Source organism: Pungitius pungitius, chromosome 21, assembly GCF_949316345.1.
Source record: "Pungitius pungitius chromosome 21, fPunPun2.1, whole genome shotgun sequence".
NCBI classification, from domain to species: domain Eukaryota; kingdom Metazoa; phylum Chordata; class Actinopteri; order Perciformes; family Gasterosteidae; genus Pungitius; species Pungitius pungitius.
In genome coordinates, this window is record NC_084920.1 from 12,724,090 (window position 1) to 12,744,754 (window position 20,665).

At 44.2% G+C, this 20,665-nt stretch overlaps 1 protein-coding gene across 2 annotated transcripts in view; it reads left to right on the forward strand.

Moving 5' to 3' along the window:
* The window catches only part of cacna1g (calcium channel, voltage-dependent, T type, alpha 1G subunit), a 168,220-nt gene that overhangs the window by 134,526 nt on the left and 13,029 nt on the right, over positions 1 to 20,665 (forward strand). For both annotated transcript variants that reach the window (XM_062560055.1, XM_062560054.1), the window contains exons 25-31: positions 451 to 576; positions 719 to 808; positions 1,007 to 1,199; positions 2,838 to 2,888; positions 16,386 to 16,537; positions 18,189 to 18,298; positions 19,837 to 19,967. In XM_062560055.1, coding sequence (XP_062416039.1) covers positions 451 to 576; positions 719 to 808; positions 1,007 to 1,199; positions 2,838 to 2,888; positions 16,386 to 16,537; positions 18,189 to 18,298; positions 19,837 to 19,967 — 853 coding nt within the window. The remainder of the gene's footprint in view (positions 1 to 450; positions 577 to 718; positions 809 to 1,006; positions 1,200 to 2,837; positions 2,889 to 16,385; positions 16,538 to 18,188; positions 18,299 to 19,836; positions 19,968 to 20,665) is intronic.

Sequence of the window (20,665 nt, forward strand, 5' to 3'; positions counted from 1 at the left end):
AGAAGTAACAATACCATGAAATTGGATTGGAAGTAAACCTCGAGTGTGCTGGCAGTACAAATGTGGTTTCTCGATTCAATGAGAAAGTGTGTCCAAACTTTTGACTGGTACTGTATGCACCCAGCAACCGGGTAGCTGAGCTTAGCCCCGGTCTGGATGTGACAAGATCTTGAAATGAGGTATAACTGGAACACGTTCCATGTTCTGGGAAAGTGTCTCCACTCTCCACTCTTGCATCCGGAGCAGTGACACCTCTCACTAACACTGAAGTAACGGAGCTGAACTTTAAATTATAACTGGTCTCACTGAAGTAAAGAGGATGGTAGTCTGATGATAGAAGACCTCTCTAAAACCAAACTTCCCACAAAAAGAATAATTGGCTATTATGAATCACTTTTCTTTTTAGGTTCACTGTAAAATAAATGGAATCTTTGTGCTTGTTCTCTCCAGCTCTTCAAAGGGAAGTTCTTCGTTTGTGTCGGAGATGACATCATGAACATCACCAACAAGTCAGACTGTTTGCTCAACAAAAACAAATGGGAGAGACACAAATACAACTTTGACAACCTGGGACAGGTGAGGCCTCAGATGTGCCCCAATCTATTAGATGGGTGAATGAATGTTTTGTTGAGCTGCCTGAATATTAGGTTTTTGCAAGGATTTAAATGTTGTAACTATTCTTTTATCACAAAGCGTCTTCCTTTGTCCTCTCTCCTAGGCTTTGATGTCTCTGTTTGTTCTGGCATCAAAAGATGGCTGGGTTGACATAATGTATAACGGACTGGACGCTGTCGGAGTTGACAAACAGGTAAATGACTCACCAAAACACACCCGAACTGAAGTTCCGTGGCCCGTATCGCTTGGCTTTTGTTGAAGCAAAGCATTTGTGGCCGTCCACCAAAAAGAATTACAGTAACAGTTATTTCTATGTTAAATTGCACTGTTTCCACTCGAAATGCCAACATAATCCTCTTGTGTCTTGTGTGTGTGTGTGTGCGCTCCTCAGCCGGTAATGAACCACAACCCGTGGATGCTGCTCTACTTCATCTCCTTCCTGCTGATCGTGGCCTTCTTTGTGCTCAACATGTTCGTTGGCGTCGTGGTCGAAAACTTCCACAAGTGCCGGCGCCACCAGGAGGCCGCCGAGGCCAAGCTCCGGGAGGAAAAGAGACTGAAGCGCATGGAGAAAAAGAGACGGAGTAAGGAGAAGGAGCTTGCTGGTCGGTAGTCTTTCCACATCTTTCTGAGTCCTGCTTGATTTGAGCCTGAGCCTTTTTTTCTTTCGCTTCCTGATTTGGTTTGGCCGAATTCGGAAAAGAAACGCAATTAGCGAGCCAGCGCCAGCTGCAGAGGCTACTCTGTGGTAAAACCTTCCCCCCTTTCCCCCTCGACCGTCCTCCTTTCCTTGTAGGCCCTCCGGCTAGTATGTGTCTGATGGTCACCTATTGTGGCTCTGCCGACTCTGGCGCCGAGTGTGGAGGCTTTTGTTCGAAATCCAGCGTTCGGTTCGTCAAGTTGGATTTGAGGAAAAGCTTCCATCATCAGACCGGGGTGGCAGAGCTAGGACAGTTGACCGCCTGGCATTGTCCCCCCCCCCCCCCCTTCCTTCCCTCCTCCCTTACCTTGCCTGATCTTCCGCAGACAACGTGCTTGGGATGACCCCCCCCCCCCCCCTCCCCCACGAGCATGCCCAGTGCGAGCTGCTGACGGACGGGGGCTTGCATGGTAGCGGCTATGCAGAGCTAGAGGGAGGGGGGAGTTGTTGATCATGTAATTGCCATGAGCGAAGACGAGACGACCCCCCCTCCCTTCCCCTCTCCTGCATGTGGGGGTAGTACAGCCGAGGGGGCAGGGATGGACTCAAATCTGGAGGACAACGAGCGAGTTTCTCGTGTAGATCCATTTGGGTGAGGTTCGTAGGAGTTGGCGCTAGTTCCCGGCCCCTTCCCCCGTTGGCTGTATAGGAGTTGGTGACAAACTGCTTGGTTTGGTTTTTATACTTTCCACTGCCTCCTATATGCAGAAAAAAAAGTGCTACAAGTGCTAGCGAATGCTAGCAGCAGTCCTTTTGGGGAGTGCCGTACTTTGCAGCATTTGACCTGCCTAATCCAACGGCACCTTATTCAATTTCTACAAGGAGCGGTGGACTTTATTGTTTCCTTAAATGTCCGTCTTTAGGACATGCTCGTTTTCTTTGACAATAGAAATGTGTACATCTATCTCTTGAGAAATACAGATGGAAATTGATCTTCCTTTTCCAGGAGGCGTCTGCCAAGGGTATCAAACCAATTAGGAGACTCGCCCAGACCTTTGCTCACTCAGTGGAACACATTTACATCTTGAGGCCCCTTGTTTTGTTTTTTGTTTTTTTCAAAGAACACAAAACCTTTCCTATTTGCGAATTAGTTTGTTTTCTGTCTTGGTATTTATGCCAGGAAAGCTTTTTCCAGTCAGAGTAGGGTTCACAGAGATGGTTTAATAGCAAAATAGCAAGACATAGAGGCTGGTTGATTTATATAAAGAGTCAGTCAAACACAGTTTATTAGGTGGTTGTAGATGTTTGCTTTGGTTCACAAACTTCTGTTTGAGGTTACGGGGCTTCCTGGTTGTGACAAAACAAAAAACGTGTTAATCCAAAGAACTGGACTCAGAATCACTGGAAAGATAAACACATAGGAACATGAACCAGCTTAATCTGTCATCGCTTCCTTCTGGCCTTACTCCATCCCTCTTTCCCTCTTTCTCTCTCTTTGACTCTCTCCTGTTTCAAACTCAGTCAACCTTCCTTCCCAACGTTCTCCTGCTTCTGTCTGACTAACACGGTCTCATTCCTCTAGATTTATTGGTTCCTGGGGTGAGTTGGGCCCTCTCTCAAGGCACACTGAAAGGTACAGAGTCTTCAGCATGTTCTGTGTGTCCTTTTCGAAACCCTCACCACCACCACCACCAACCACGACCACCCACCATGGTGGCTATGGCTCTAAGCGCTATGATCACGGGAGGTAGGGCCCCATCCCGCGTTCCCGCCCCCCTGCCTCTCTCCCATCAGCCTTTCAGGCCGCTGGACATGCTGTTACCTGTTTTCTCTGTCGTGGCTTTGTCTTTCACAGCACTTTCCACACCCTCCGCGACCCATCCAAAGTCCACGGCAGTGCGACGATGCACCGCCGCCACGGAAGCAAAAGAAACAGACTCTTATCGTGATTGGTTGGCAGGTAGAGCGAAACTGACTTTGTTAGGTAAAAAGGATTCCAGGATTCCTTTTTATTTTAGCAGTCGTGTGGAATTTTCTGGAATTGCAGGGCAAGACACATGGGCACTAAGAATATTCCATCTGTTGAGAGATTTTCTTCAGCAAGAGAACGATTCTGACCTGCATGAAAGGTTAAGGCATCCCCCCTCATGGCATTGCAGTTCCTCTTGGAACCATAGTGTTGTCAAGCTAAGGATGAGATAAATTGTTTTCATATAGATGCTAGCCATTTGCTTCCAAAAATGTTTTCTCTTCATGCGATCTGTCAATCAGCATCGAAGCAGCGCCCGCTCTAACGCGATTGGTCAATACGACTTTGACTACAGACGGTCAGCGGGAAACGAAGCGCTTCGGATACCAACATCTTGTCACGTTGCCTTCGGATTCTGGATCCGTATGCAGCTACGTTAATCGTGATTACCACTTTATACATATATAATGTGAAGCAATATCAGTAAACCTAAGCTTAACCATCTACTTTGCCCTAAAGCAAAAAGATTCGAGCTGAGGTTGATGGTTCAGGCAGTAAGTTCAGACCGTATTTAGCCTTATATTTCTGACACACTGCTCACTGAGAGACAGAGAGATTAGACATTAGGTTGTAAAAGTGGTGCCCTCTTAGATGAATACATTCTCCCTCTTGCTATAATTTTCTTAAATAACATTTTCTTTTTAAAAGTCACTGGCCTCCATTAAAGTGCATTGAACCACAGGAATTCAATCAAGAGCCTTCTGTTATTTTCCCTTTGAGCCTGTGCTCAACTTAAACGCCTAATTTAAGAGGCCCGACGCCACCATATGTTAATTTAATCACAATGAATGGAATTACAACAAACTGCTTGAGTATATAATTAGTTTTCTATCTCCGATCCACAGTTTTTAGCCTCAAACCATGAGGGCTTGAACGATTTCTTCGTTAAAGAACGATCTTGTCCTAGTTTATCAGACGTGCTTCGGTAAGTTACCACTATTGAGTCTCGGGCAGAAATAGAGTTAGCGCTCTGGCCAAACTGCATGAATTGATCCCCTCCTAATGGCTGATTCATAAGAAACACTGTTTAAAGGTCACCGCAGTACAAGTTGTTATTAAGCCACACCACAGCTGCCTTGTGAACAGCGGTTGGCTCTTGTTGGGCTGGAAGGTCACCTCGGGTCAGTGTGAACACTCTGACTGGTTTACTGGCACGCGTGGTTGAACTGTTGCCATTTGTTCCCATGGCGCTCAGCTTCAGGTATTGTTATGAAAGGTTAGAGCTCCTGAGTAGTTTGTGAGAGAATGATGGCCAACTTTCCTAGCTACTGAGTGTTTGTGCGCTCGAGGTTATGCAATGTCTGCAAAAAGATTCCCTTTTTCCTGGAGGGTGGATTTGTGTGTGTGTGTGTGTGTGTGTGTTAGGGGCATATAGTTGCCGGAAAGGTTGTTAAATATGCAGAAGCGGCTCTCATGCACAAACCCTCTTGTCCTCCCAGGACCCCACACCCCCTGTTGTTTATCTCAGTGTTTGCAGTATTTTGTAATTTTTTACCAAAGGTAAATTACGGAAGTGCCAAGAACACTAAACACACTGAGAGAATACACAAAGTGTGTTACTTGTTTATTTGTGTTAGGATGGGCATGTGCGTATGTATATATATCTATATATATCTATATATATCCTTTATATTGCCGTGAAAGCATTTCCTTCAATCAAAAGGATTAGGTTTGAAGATTTGAACACACCACATTCTTTTCTTAAGTTACCTTGACCTAAAACTTATTTTCTACATAATGGAGCTTGAACAAATCATCATATACATCACATATGCTAACAGCCAATGTCGCGTAGCTTTCCTCCTGCCTATTTTCTGCACACAATAATAAATAATCAGTGAAGAAATAAGTACTCTTTTGGAGTCTAGAGCCCCCCCCCCCCCCCCCATGGCTGCGAATTCACAGCAACTCTGAGCGTGCAGACTTGCATCTTTAGCTGCACACAATAATAAATAATCAGTGAGGAAAGGAGTACTCTTTTGGAGTCTAGAGCCCCCCATGGCTGCGCCTTTACAGCAAAAGCAAGGACAGTAACAAAGAGGTGAGGAGAAGACGGAGGAGGCACATTAAGATTTTGAGTGAAATGATGATGAAGATGATGGGGGCGGGGGGGTAGATAGAGTTGGTGGAGTTGCAAAAGTCTACACAGAGATTCGAATTGGGACTTTGTAACTGTAGACGCATGGGGTGGAGACATTACAACTGTGTGGACTTTCTGCCACAAGTAAGTAAAGTACAAGTATGTAAGCTGAAGTATAAGGTCAGCAGGCTAATGTAGTCAAAATGACAATATTAAGATGCCGTGCAGGAATGTTTGCACCCAAATCGGCAATTGATTCAGAAGTTTCACATTTCATCAGCCCTGTGATGCCGACGTGTCACCAAAATGTCCTGACAATCAATCCAATAGTTGACGTTAACATAAAAGTGAAAAGTCCGCCATAAGTTCGGTTTCGTCCTCGGGAGACCACGCAGCTCGATGCCAAATGCCCAATGCACTTCACCCAAGTGTTGAATGATGCACCAAACGACAGACCGACAGACATACAGGCGCACACAGACACACACACACACACACACACACACACCTAGGACGGTCTAGTGTCCCTCAGGGTGAATGAGAAGAGTCTCCCTTTTCGAGTTGACTTGTTGTGTTGAGTCATGCATTTTGCATTGAAAATGCTGCTGACGGACACATCCGGAGAAGCTACACCAGACTGCACTTTGTTTATGCCACAAATTGTAAGTGCAGTTTGGTATTTTTTTTTTTCCACCCCTCAGTGAAGGCACGCTGGATGTTCTGACCGACAGCAGCTCGTGTCAGGGTAATGATGCTCTCACTGTCCCTGCACTAGTCCGGAGGCTTTTGGCGGGTGTGTGCAGGAGCAGCAGTGCAGATGGTTGGAGATTCTCAGAAGTGTAAAAACTCAATATGCAAGGTAGAACATTACAAAAAAAATGTTTTAAGTGAATAAGGAGTTCCTAAATGTTCGTGCAGCGTGGAAGTGTCCTCTTCCATTTGCTTATTTAAAAAAACTGACACTTCTTTCATAGTATGTAAAATATATAATACACATTACATCACAAGGGGTAGGGTAAAAGATGATGTCGGTTGAAACACAATTTTATAGAATAAGTTAACGTTGGCGTATAAGAAATCACACTATCATCATATAGTTTATCTCCAGGTGGGGCAGGGTGTGTTTTTACATATAAAGTGAGATTGGATCACTGATGCTTAAAATGTTGGGATGTGACACTGAACTGTACGACAAAACGGACAATTTTTTTTGATCATTATTTCTTTATTTCATCATCGTTCCATCCAGACAAAAACAGGATCTCCTGTAGAATCCGCTCCTCATTTGTTCAGCCGCTGAGCGTCTTTAATTACCGGCGTACCAGATGTCCTTGGAGACGCCCAAACACACACGTGGCACCCAGCAACTAGCACTTCATTATTTTGCCTATGTGTTGGTTATGTTTTTTTAGATAAAGATAGCATCGGGTCCCAAAGGACGTCTCTTACAAAGGTTTATTCAAGGAGACGCGGTTGGGGAAAAAAAAAGAACAACCACAGCCACCTTGTGCTGTTTTCACTTTAAAAGTTGCAGTTGCAGAAAGTACTTTAAATAGAAAAACTATAAAGTAGAACAATAACGTAGAGTTGATTAGTTCTAGCTTTGAGCATTTACTCACACTGTCCAAATCATATAAACTATGGAACAACTGTATTCATTTAATTTGTTCATTTGCATATTTGGCGTGAGCGTGTGTGTGTGTGTGTGTGTCTGCGCGTGTGTGTGTAGCAGCATGCTGGTTCTCCTCCAAAAAGTCCGTCAGAACTCTGTAGCTGTGCCATGTTACCAGATGGCGCTCGACTTCCCGAACAGGCTGAGCAGATCGACTGCAGCTCCGGCAGGGTCAGCCCCCACACAGATGAGATAGAATTAACTGCACCATAACACTCTCTGCTCACATCCCGCCCCGAGCACGCGTCTCACGAAGGAGTGCACGTGCGCGTACGCACACTTCTTCGTATTTACTGTGCGAGAGTGTCGCACTACGTTCGTTGTTTTTCCTTTTTCTTCCGTGATTTTTTGAGACCCTTGAACTGGTGGATTGTAGCCACGGAATTCAAATCGTGTGGGTTGCTTTTTGAGTCGGCTGCATTTAAGTGTTGTCGCGAGGCACAATGGTGGGGCCACATCTTTCGTGCTCTTGCCTCCAGTGCTGTGTACAGTACAGAGGGAACTGCAGTCAGTCCTACAGCTCGCTGTAAATAAGCCTCCCATTTCAACAAAAAAAGCTCTTCCCTGCTGTTCTTTTTTTTCAAGCTGTGACGATGTTACCAAGCGAAATGCACATAGCCAGTGACCGCATTGGAAACACAACCCTGAACATGCCCCGGGGACATTTGTCAGGCTTTTATATGTACATCAACAGAAAAAAATAAGATTTGCATTCACTATTTCTCACCGAAACAAAATTGTGTTCATCCGGGAGACCAAATCAAACTGAGTGCATTTCCTTCTGGATAAAACATCTGCAGAGCCATTTTTTGGAAGATCTTGATAACAATTATCCACGTTTATCTTTTTCTTTCATTGCTGCCTTTCATGAAATCATCTATAAGACTTTGAATGGCATTGCCGATGTACGAACAAAAATGGAAACCAATTGAGCAGCTTCAAGCGTGTTTTGACCAATAGAAGCACCGGTAGGTGATGTGAAGGAACAGCCATGTTTTCCACAGACCAACAATTGGAGGCAGTGACATGTCCAGAAACTAGGGCTGTCAAAAATAGCGCGTTAACGGCGTTAATTAGCTGTTTGTTGTTAATTACGTCAATTTTTTTGACGCATTTCACGCATGCGCAGTGTGACAAATTATTCAGGTCCGGAAAGAACCTCTTCTTCTAGGGAATGCACTTCATCCTATACAACACATTACTGCCACCTGCAGGCATATGTCAGGCCGTCAGGTTCAGCAAGTTGTTTGCGCCAGAGACCCGCTCCCCCCCCCCCCCCCCCCCCCCCCCCCCCCCCCCGTTCTCGCGCAGCAGAACAGAGAAGAAGAAAAGCTCCGCCCAGCAGAGCAAGAGCAGCGCTGTTCTGAAACATGCGGAGGAAGAGAAACCAATGCGATCTAAATCCTCCCAGGTATGGGAATATTTCACACTGAAATGGGGGGTGGTAGCGGATTTCTTTGCAGCGCCAGTCGTTCTAATCGCCGCGCTCGACTTTAAGGTGTAACCTTTATTATTGTTCGGTCTGAAACGGCGCGCCCAGTGACGGGTGGTGCAGCAATATTGTTGTTCGGGTGGAAATCGGGAGAAAGGTCGGTCCGGGAGATTTTCGGGGGGGGCTTTGAAACATCGGGAGGGTTGACATGTCTGGTCATGTCTGGTCATCGCAGGAGCACAAACTCGCAGCAGAGTGGGATAAACTGCAGAGGCTCGAGACCCTTCTAGAGCCATGCAGGGAAATCAGTCTGTAACTTATCAAATAACATTGATTTGATTATTTTCTGGAATGAATTAAAAAATCAAATATCAATAACATATATTTATGTAAAAAATAATAATTATGATAATAATAATGATAATTATGTATCTGTGTCCTGTTATTTATCTTTAGTATGCATTTCAGAAAGAAAAAATGGTTAGGATTCAGGTGTGATTAATCATGATTAATCCACTGAAAATTCTGATTAATTTGATTAAAATTTTTAATCATTTGACACCCCTACCAGAAACACAGCAACTCCAGTGAAGGCAGGGCTATCTTACAGTCTTCATCCCTTTCTGATGCGAATAATGAGCACTTTGAAATGAAAATGGCTTGGAAAATGTTTTATTGGGAAAGAATGGCTATTTGAATGTTCTATTTTGATAGGGATCTTTAGGGGTGAGGCACGTTTATGTTGTCCAACTATATTTTGTGTGTTCCCTGTTGAGTTTATTCCCACATTAAAAATGAGGGAAATATGCTGATCAAAGCTGTTTTTGAGTTTAACAAGCTTATTATGTAGCCGAAAATTGGCTGAAATAGTAGCGTGTTATCTTTGCTAGTGGATTTTATGTATTTATGCAAATAAAAAATATGAATATTGACCAAGTAAAAAAGTGATGAGTTAACCAAATCTGCTCATATTAAACCTAATTAAAATTCCCCATTGTTACATTTAGGATTATAGACTTCACTGTGGAAGGAAACATCTTTCTGAAAGTTTAGTAATCCCAAATGCGGGTCAGATTTACTTTAAGGTTTGCACAGTTTTCCAACCCTTCAAACCCTTTTGAAATCCTCGAGGAAAAAAAAAAAAAACTAAATCTTAAGCTAAGCTGCTATACAATGTGTAAGTCTTTACATCTCAAGGGAGTCACTTTTACAGTATGTAAGAAAAGGGCTTTAACCTTCTAGAATGTCGTCATTCGCAGAAAGTGAGTTTACAACTGTGGCGTGAGTGGAGTCATCAGCTGATGTGAACAATGTGACTGGTAATCTCCAAGAAGATTCATAAATCCATCATCACCTCGAGGTCCTTGAAAACACACACACACACACACACACACACAGACATCAAAAACACAAGTGTGGATAAATGCATAGCAGCTTGACATCCCATGGATAAGCCGTTCTTCATCTACTGGCTCGCTCACCTACACACACACACACACACCTACACACACCTACACACACCTACACACACCTACACACACCTACACACACACACACACACACACACACACACACACACACACACACACACACACACACACACACACACACACACACACGAAGCAGCCGGTGCCTTTAGCCGTATCTGGGTCAGACCTAACGGAGATGAATCGGAGGTTTCCCACTGCTCTCCTTTCTTTCTTCTGTTCCTCTGTAATTAATAACACCAGTCCTTTAGGCGGGGGAGTGGGGGGGACACAAAAAGTCTCAGAGTATCATATCGCAGGGTGTAAAAGTTAAATGCCACATGGTGTGGGGGGGGGCAGTGTGAAGTGAAGAGCCAAATGTGAGGAATCCTTTCCAATGTTCTTGCGGTAAGCGGCGACCGGAAGTCTTGTTCCTGGAGCCGTTGGGGGTGTTGGGGCACAAATCAGAGACCAGGCTAATGAAGCCAATTTGCCTCCTGGAAACATTAAATATATAAGGCGCCCCATGAACACAGAAAGGATTGATGATGAAAATGTGCTGTGACAGAAACTGATGGATGCTGCCGATGTGCCTCAACAGGAAAAATCGAAAGTAATATAATAACTAATGAAGCAAATTAGTTTACACAAAAAGTAATGTTGTAATATTAATAACTGCAGTGCAAGAACATTCAGTAATTAGTGAAATTGATTAAAAAAGCTGCTGTATTTTGTCGTAGGAAAAAAACAATCTGACTGCTCGCTATGAATGTTTCATTCGGGGGAACTTTCTCTGTGAATATTTCATCTGCAGGAATGTCAGAGAGAGAACGGCACAGAGCGCAGTGGCAGACATGCAGACGTGAAGCAGGCATACGCTTTGGGATGCCTGCATGCTACCATTTGCTAACTGTGCAACTGAAGCTGCTTAGAACGTGGTCAGTGCGGTCATAAGTCATTAGACGAGTGGTGACAGAAGATGAGAAGTTCCAGATTCCCGAGGTCGGATCCGGTAACCTCTACCCAATGGTGGTGCCACAGAGGAAAAGTCAGGGAATTGACTTAGGCGCTATGCTTAATACATTAGCATGTCAAAAAATGAAAAACTCCTTCATTTAAGTTCAATATTGTTGACAAAAATACTATATGAAAAGATATGGTGTTTCTTTTACTGTCATTATCGTCAAAAAAAGAGACATAACAATGGACTGTTTTCTTTTCACCACAGCAGCTCAGTTCCCAGTCGTACTAAAATAGTTAGTCCTTCTATGACAAAGTTTACAGTAAGATGCTCAGACAGGATGAGGTTGACTAAATATGATGAAGATTAAAGAGAACATTTGACACAGGACTAGGACAAAGGCCGCGGTTACACAGCTGATCGTCTCCCAATCCATCTCTGGCCTCACACTCAATGAGTCCAAAGTACCCATGACCTAAGACAAAAGGAACACTAATCCATCTACTAGTTGCTGAGATGATCTTTCTGGACCAAAGACCTACCTCATCATCTCTAGAGTCTCAACACATGAGATATAAAAAATCGTTTTTTGATGGATGTGAGCTTCTGCGTCGGTACAGCACGTTCATTTTTGTTTTTCCCGGGATACAACACATGCGGCTTTGTCATTTGTTGTAGACGATTCCTGTCTGGTTTGTAGTTTTAAAGGTGAGGTTGTGTTCCTTAGCTGTCGAGGATCGTGTTGATATTGTTGCTCTGGTTATAAACTTGGATTTCCGTAGAGGGAGAAAGGAAAAATCACCTTGTCACTGTACTGTTAAAAAGCTTCCCATCGTTCGTACCTGTCATTACTGTGATACCTGTTGCTCCGCCCGCCACTCACACCGTCCAATCGCTTGCCTTCACCATTCAGTCCCCCATTTCAATTGGTCCATCCTGCTCAAGTATGACTCAGAAAGAAGTGTGTCAGTCTACTACGTGAACCAGCACTATGTGTTTGTGTGTGTGTGTCTGTGTGTGAAAGAGTGCAGATAAGTGAGCGTGTTCGTTTGTGTGTGTGTGTGTGTGTGGGTTTGCGTGTGTTTTATCATGCCGTGTCATTTTGAATGATGTCATGTTTCCTTGTTTCTTTGCCTGTTTTCTTCTGGACTCAATTTGCTCTGCTGCTCTTCTCTGTTGTCCCCCAGTTTAACTCATTTATCTTTTATATTGTTTGTCTGTGTTCACTCTTTATTCGTGTCGCTTTCTCTCTGCTGGGTATTCAAGCCAGGCGGCAGAGCCCTTGAAATTCCAGTTTAATCTCGTTTTGATTATTTTACAACAACTGTTTGTGTTGACAAATGTTTCTCTTCTTTTTTTTTTTTTGACTCAGTGTTTGTTGGATTTCCAAATTGGACGCCTGTTAACATTGACACATTTTTCCTGGGCAGACACTGAGTCTCAAGGTTTACTACTTAGCCATTCATTACGGAGGACAGGGGCGTAAAGGCAGCCGCAGCATCCAACCAAACGGCCGCCTCAGAAATATGAAAGAAAATATATATATATAAATATATATATATATATTTCTATTTTACAAAATTCTTTGTAATAATGGAACTACCAAATCCACACAGCCTTCAGAAACGCACCATTGCACCAATGAGTCGAAGCTATAGCGGCGTCATGTGATGTTTTGTTTTTTGTTTTTTTTGAGAGTCCTGGTGAGGCCTGCCTTTCATTGGACTAGCTGGAAACCGCATCCTCTCCACTTCACAACCTACTGCAGCAAGCTGCAGGTCCACTCTGTTCCCGACCCATTCTCCACATATCCAATCCAACCCAACCCACGCTCACCCTCACAGTACAGCACAGTATAGCACAGTGCTGTACTGTGCCTTCCCTACTCATTGGCAAACCCCCAACCGAGGAAACCTTACCGTGTCTGTATTTCCCAACAAAGACCGCCTCGGAAATGTACGCATTATGTTTTTGAGCGTGGCCGCATCCGAAAGCAACTCCCAGGCCTGATCTGCAGCCCTTAACCTTCACCCACCAGGGGTGAGCTAAGAATAGGCCAGGTGAGTACACTGGAAAGGCAAAAGAGGCTCTTGGGGTTGTTTTTGGACTGGGAATTATTTCCGCCTGTGTTTTTTTTTTCTAATAAGGTTTTTGGTTCTTGTCGGACTTCAGGCAGACTTTCAATGGGGTTCCTCAGATCTCCTTACTGGTCGTAAAGTCAAGCGCGAAACCTAGAACGGAAAATGTCCACGTGATCCAGCTGCACGGCATTCCAGTTGCTCGCTCGTGGCGCCGTCCCTTTTTCATTAGCCTGATACAGTGTGTAAAAAAAGTAAAGACTAACTGTCCCACTCCTTCCCAGCTGTTGGCTTGGATCTTGATGGTTAGTTTTATTTGAGTTTATCAGCCTTAAGCTCAGGAACAATTGAAACCCATTTGGAGATTTTTAATAAATCTGGAATAAATACAAACAACGGGTGAGTGGAGAGCACGGTTGTCCTCCAATCAGAGGGTTGGCGGTTCAATCCCAGGCCCGGCTAACCCGCATGTGTCCTTGGGCAAGACACTTAACCCCAGCATTGCTCCTGTAGCTGTGGCTACAGTGTGTGAATGTTAGTTACTGTATGGTAGGTCCTGTCATTAGTGTATGAATGATGTCATGTGGTGTTAAAGCGCTCTGAGTGGTCAGAAGACTAGTAAAGTCTTACAAATCCATTTACAATTTATAAAGATCTGTAGAAGCTAGGAAATAAGGAGAGATTATGTCCCTCATGTCCACAACGTTTAGAATTGGCCATGAAACGAAAAATCTGATCTTTGAGGAAACAACCAAACTTTGTCGGTCATCTAAGAATGCAAACATGTTGTTGTTAACACAACAAAAGATTGTGCAGTTATTTAAGGTAAGGAGATCTAAGTCCCCATGAGAGGATGGTCCTGTACCGTCTGTCAACTGGACACTGAAATGATGCAGAGAGCGAGTTTGTGACCCGCTCTTGACTTTGGCCCCCGCCCTCCTTCCCTGTGATTTTGTCAGAGCTGAGAGAGGAGGCTGCCGCCTGGGGGGGGGGGGGGTGTAAAAAGTAGGAGCTAAATAATGTATTCATTCCGCTCAATACCTCTCTTTCTCAGAAAGAGTAAAACAAACTTTGGTGCCGCATCAACACCGTTCCTCATTAGAAGCATGCTCACGCACTTCCTCTGAGGAGGAGAAGAGATCTGTAGAAATAAGAACATGAGAAATGGGGCAGCAGTGTAATTTGGTTTTCTAAACATTCACCTTTCGCTTTGTTCCCTTCCCTCTCCTCTAGAGACTAGTGCGCCTTAGTGAGCCCTTCTGTTTCCTCCGCCCTAAGCCCTTACGTCTTGTTCACTCTTGCCCCCTTTGCACCATACATAATATTCAAAACCTGTTACATTTACAACATTCAACCTTTTTTTTTTTTCTTTCTAAAAGGCTGTAGATGAAGGTGCACAAAAGTGTGCAAGACAATTGGATAAATGAGGCGGTGGAGGGGAGACCGAGGGCCTGCTTTTTTATGTATGAGCGCGGCTCGCCGTGCACCTGCAGTAAGTAGAACAGAGTAAAAGAATAATGTCTGCTGGAGCGCCTCGTGAAAACACAGGGACTCCCAGTGAATGAGCCGTGAGTCGTGGCATTCCACAAGGGCGATACCCAACTGCCCCGATTCAAAGACATGCCAGACTTGCCCCAGGTGCTTTAGATTGCCTTTAACACTGTCTCCTCGGTGCGGAGGAAACGTCCCCTGAAAAAAAAAAGTGTGTCCTCATTAATAAAAACGGCTGACAACACGAGTAAGTGTTGCTGCAGAGACGATGCCAGGACGAGAGGTGTCGAAAAGCCAACAAAGCAGGTACCTGAGCATGTCATCCTGTGTTAGTGCAATGGGTTGAAAAGCCCGACCAAGCACACCAGCCCCCCCCCCACTCCCCCCTCCATTTGTCATCTCTGAAGCAGCTCCAAAGCATTCAGAATCCAGCTGCGCTGTGGTTCAGCCAACCACCGCGGTTCAAGAATAGAAAAAAAATGCAAAATGATCTTTCAGCCGAGATAATCCTGATGACAAATCAAAATATGAACTTGACGCTCCGCAGCAGCGCAGGCCTAGTGCTTAATTCAGTCAGGTCTAATATTTATAGAATATAACAGATTTTCTTTTGTTTCTTCTGTTTGCTGATCTCCCCTCGAAGGGACTAAGTTGCATGTAGTGTATAATATACAAGGCCCCTCTTTGATGAATTTGCAATGATTAGTGAACACAGTATTTATGTTTACAAAGGGAACAGATTTAACATTTATGTTCTCAGCCCAACCGTCAAGAACCCTCATTCGTTATGTTTCATCATGAAACATAAGAGAGAACAGTCATTTCAGGTCAAGGGGGCGTCTTGTTGACCAATTAAAGAGTGAATCGATATTATTACTGAGATTTATTACTGGAGTGTGTCCTTATCTCAGGAGAGGAATTTCCATCCCAAACAATGCAGACATGTACAGTATATTCAACATCAGGAATGGATATGTGTTCTGTTGATGGAGTCCACTTACTCGGCTCTACTGTCTCTTTCCCTGCTCCCTGGGGGGGGGGGGGGGGGAGTAACACAGAGACGATAACGCTCAGTCCCCCCACCCCACACACACACACACACACACTCGTGGGATTTGTTCCAGCCCTGCACAGCTGCAACCGCCACAGCGGCACACCTGGTCTAATTGGGCGGAGAGGCAGGGATCACAGCCCCCGGAGGTGTGTAGCCCTGGAGCCTCTCCTCCACCGATAAGGTGATAGATAGGGCGAGCCTTCTCTCTCTTCCTCGTCCTCATCTCCCGGGCCCATCAATCCATCCTCTCTCCGGAGGGAGGGCAGAGGTGAGGAGCAAAATGACGGATTGGAGGGTGGGAAACTTTTTTTTTTCCTGGGTTACGTTCTTTTTTTTTCCTGGGTGGGGGCGACTGCTGACGGACAGAAAAAAAGAAAAGACTCTGGGACGGGAAAGTCTAGACAGCAGCCTCCTCCCCAGGGTCCTTCATTCACACACACACACACACACACACACTCACACGGCTTGAGCAGTGTTGTGTATCTCCCATCATTCGGGGGGGGGGGTAAATTAAACAATTGTTGATCAGGGGAAGGGCAATTTGATTTGTCTAGTCATGACAGCTGACCATAGGAGGGCTCGGCTGGAGTCTCTTTTTTTCTCTCTGTCCATCATCTGAGCGGCCTTCCCCTTAATAATCTCTCTTCACAGACCTGTTTTTTTTTTGAGTCCTTTGATTGTGAGTGGGTGAGTGGGTGGTCGTTGTTTTGTTCCACTAACCACTTTTTATCCAAGCGGCTTTGGATGTTCCCGGGTCGGCAACACACCAGGTCCACTGTACCGTGTCCCAGTATGATGCCGCCTATCTCACTTTATGAACGCTACCCCCCCCCCCCCCCCCCCCCCACTACTTCCCCCTTCCAACAGAAGCTCAGAGTAAGCCCTACTACTCAGATTACTCCCCCACTCGCCTTGTCATCCACAAGATGTGCACCAGCCAATACCTGGACCTGTTCATCACCATCATCATTGGGCTCAACGTCATCACCATGTCCATGGAGCACTACCAGCAGCCCAAGGTCAGACCTGGGGGGGGGCGAAGAGGGGCTCTTTGCTTTGGATGTTCATTCCTGTGCCTATAGTATACCAATGTAATCCATATATAATAAGCATTTCTAATTGGTCCTGGAGTTTGCTTTAACATATTGTTAAACTTTTGTATTTACGTTGGGCATCATGGATGCTATTGCGGGTTATTTGCATTCCGTGTCAGTCCTACAAAGACCTTTGTTTTCTCCTGTATAACAATGCTATTATCATTGTTAAAATGTTAAGTCTCTAGTTTTAGCATTTTCACCCCTGCACAATTCAAATTCAGTTGAAAAAACCCAAATTCATCCTTTTCGGCACAGAATAGTATCTGCTTTTTAAACCAAATTTCCGTTGAATATCAGTTTAAATCCTCCTAGAACTAATTAAATGTAAATCATTTCAAACTGAATTAGATGGAAAAACACTGTTACTAGTTCTCTAAACAAGGGCAAGAAAAGCAACAGATTAAATTAAAACTGGAATTGGAAAAGCCTTCTCAGAAAGGCAATGAGGAACGATAAAAGAGTTCAAACATATGATTATGACAGTGCCAATAAAAGAGTGAAAGATACATTCCTGGTTTGCCTGAAAGGTGAAACAAACCATGAGCGTCCTCAGTATCCACACAAAGGTCTGCTATGAATACTTTGGATTTATCGCCACTGGGCAGCTGTTCCAGCTGGGATAGAAAGGTTTCTATTGCTTCAACATATTGTTGGCCACCTACTCAGAACTGATTGAAACCCTAAGTAAAAGATGGCTGAGGGAGGTGGAGTGAAAGTTGTTTTTTTAGCAAAATACCTCAAGAATAAATGACACAAAGCGATGCAGCACAAATGAAAGGTATAGGCAGAATACAATAAGGGTTACCGGGATGTTAGGGGGGTAGTTGGGCATCGGAGCTGTGGTCGGGTGGGGGGTAGTGTGGCTTGTTGGGTGGACTGCAAAGTATGTGGGTATGATGCAAAGGTTTAAAAAGTGTTTAAGAAAGTCTTCAAAACCTTTAGAACATTGAAAGACAATTGCTAATAAAAATGAGATAGATAAAAAGAACCCAATACTTGTTGGGTTAAGTCTCTTCCCTATTTGTAGCAAATGGTTTTACAGTTAAAAAACGATTGCTTTGTTGAACCGAATGTCTCCAGATCGAATTAAGGATATTTTATTTCATGAAATCCCCGTTGGCCAAATGTTCTCTCCCTGTCTCGCTGCTAAAGGTCATTTTTTAGACGCAGGTGGGAACTGTGAATTCTCCCAAAGGCTAGAATGGACACTTTAATTCTAATGGCCTTTCCGTGGATGATGAGGCATTGGCAGGACGATATGAGCGATCCCCTGAGGGAAAAAAAAAAGAGGACAGAGTTTAGATGAACACTGAGGACTGTGAACTCGGGGATAATTTCATTTCAATCATTAGACAACAAAAATATCCAACGTAGCGAGTCACTTAGTTAACAGGTAAAAGGTAAGAAATACATGAAAAGGTCATTTTATTGATTTTTAACAAAGTACATTTCACACAATAAAAAGGCAATAAAATCCACAAGACACCATACAATCTAATGCTTGCCTAACGTTTCAAGATGGATACTTGTGAAGTTGAATCATCTTTGATATTTCTCTCGCTGACATCCTCAGGAATTGAAGAAGGCACTGACCATCTGTAACTACATCTTCACCATCATCTTTGTCCTGGAGTCTGTCTTCAAGTTGGTGGCCTTCGGCCTACGGCGCTTCTTCAAGGACAAGTCAGTATTTAGTTGATCCGATGCCCTTTAAAGAAACCATAGGTCTAATTAAGTGGGATTTATTGACAGGAATGGATTGTATCATTGACGGTTACATTTAATAATATAATAATAAATAAATGATAAGACCAGACAGAAATCCTAACAAAAAGCTGGTGGGCTTGATATTGTAACAGTGGTTAAAGGTGCGTTCTTTTACCTCTGAGTCATATGGAAAATCTGAGGTAAACGTGCTCCAGTGGATGGTTCTCAGTGAGGTCTGTATGAATACAAACATCCTCGTTAAAAACCCATAAAACACGCTCCCTTACATGATTTCATAGCTTTCAGATCCCTGGCTCACTGCTGGAAAACCACACAAACACACATGTCTACTGCCACACATCACATGCACAAAGACACACACACACACACACACCAGTGGAGGCGTCCACTCTCTTTACCAGAGTCAACCATTAATCCCTTTTCTACATGGCAGAAATCCAGTTTGATAAAACCTTTATTTATACACATAAACTCAGCCGCTGGTTCACACAAACACAACATCCACCTCATTTAAAAATCAAATGGGGTTTGGAGTTAATGGTCCTGTGTTGATTCCCCCACTCTGAGCATTCAGGATGTTGAGGATAAGCCACGGATTGAAGTCTGAGAGAAGAAACAAAGTGTATTTATGAACCTGAATAGTACGACCATCCGCCTTTATTCTGTCATTTTGTCCCAGACATTTGTTCAGGACACGTTAATAGATTTATTTATTAGATGTAAAACACTTTGGAGTCAGGTTACCATAATCTATTCTTATGATACAATGAAATGAAATAATGCTTTTGCTGCCTAAACACCAAACAATGTTCCGTATACTCGCATGCACTCAATAATTGGTCTCTAAATTTAAAGTTTATGTGATTAGTTAACTGTGGCTATAAAAAGTTGTGCGCTCCCTCCCTAAAGCACAGCAGCAGTTGGCTCCTTACGTTCATTTCTGTTCCATTGAATTGAGGTGAAACACTTTCACATCAGAAAGAAAGGCTTCAAGTTGTCTACGAGCTCTAAGCAAACCACCCGTGCACCATCCATGCCATTATGATCATCTTTCAAGCAGTCTTACATTCACCAAGGTAAAGCATAAATCATAACCCCCCAACTGCTGTTTGTTGATCTCATTGAGTGACAAAAAGATAAATTCATTTCAAATTAAAAGGACCGTGGAGATACCGGATTAGTAAAACACACATTTTCTGTTCACATGACGTCTTAAAACCAAGAGCTAAAATGTGTTCGGTTTAAGCTGGTGCTAAAATGAAATTGACTCCCGGGGAGTCACAACTTATTTGCTCTAAAGTCGAAAGTGATACATTTTGGGTCTCTTGATCCAAGTTCTTTCGACTCGCATCACCACCACTTTTTTTTTTTGCATCTGCTTTTGCACCTCAGTCTCATTCATCATCGCTTTCAGGGGAAAAAAAGTCAGGGACCAACGTGTGTGTGTGTGTGTGTGTGTGTGTGTGTGTGTGTGTGTGTGTGTGTGTGTGTAGGTGGAACCAGCTGGATCTGGCCATCGTGCTGCTGTCCATCATGGGCATCATCCTGGAGGAGATTGATGGCAACGCACTGCCCATCAACCCGACCATCATCCGCATCATGAGAGTGCTGAGGATCGCACGAGGTACGAGCCCCCTGCCTCCTCTTCAGCATCGTCCATCCATCCAAAGGCCTACCTGACGCGCTCTCTGACAGTCACACACGCACGCTCTCGTCCTCCCGTGCCGTTAAACAGCCACGTCCCTGGGACTCCCATCTTCCACACAGTATGCTGGGCATAGCACAGCACTGAGAAGGAGCCCAGTGTGAACGATCGACTCAAAGACCAAGAAAATGGGAGAGAAGGAGAAATATAGCAAAGGACAGGGGAGAGTCCAAACACATTACAGCAGTAATTGAATTCAATTTTGTGAACCAGAGACTAGATACGGAGGGTGTGAAGGAGAGGACACAGGGAAGACAGGAGAAACAAATGGGGGGGGGGGGGGGTGCATGGATGCTTCATGACTTCTGTTCTGGAAAGAGATTGTAAGAAAATCGAAAAAGAGAAAAAATGATGCCCGAGGTAAAAAAGTAGGAGGTACATGTATCAAGGGAAAGGTATGCTGAGGGGTAAAAGAGAAGCAGGGAGCGGAGTTTATCTGAAAAGAGAAGAAATGCCTTGGGGCGGGGGGTGGTGTAGAACACGCAGGGTCGAGTTAAATAGGAGGAGAGAGGAGTAGAAGCCGAGCAGAGAACTGACCGCGTGTGTCGCGCTGATTACTGTCCGGGTAATTAAAGATTACAGAAGGTCAGAGGGGAGGAGACGAGACCGACAGGAGG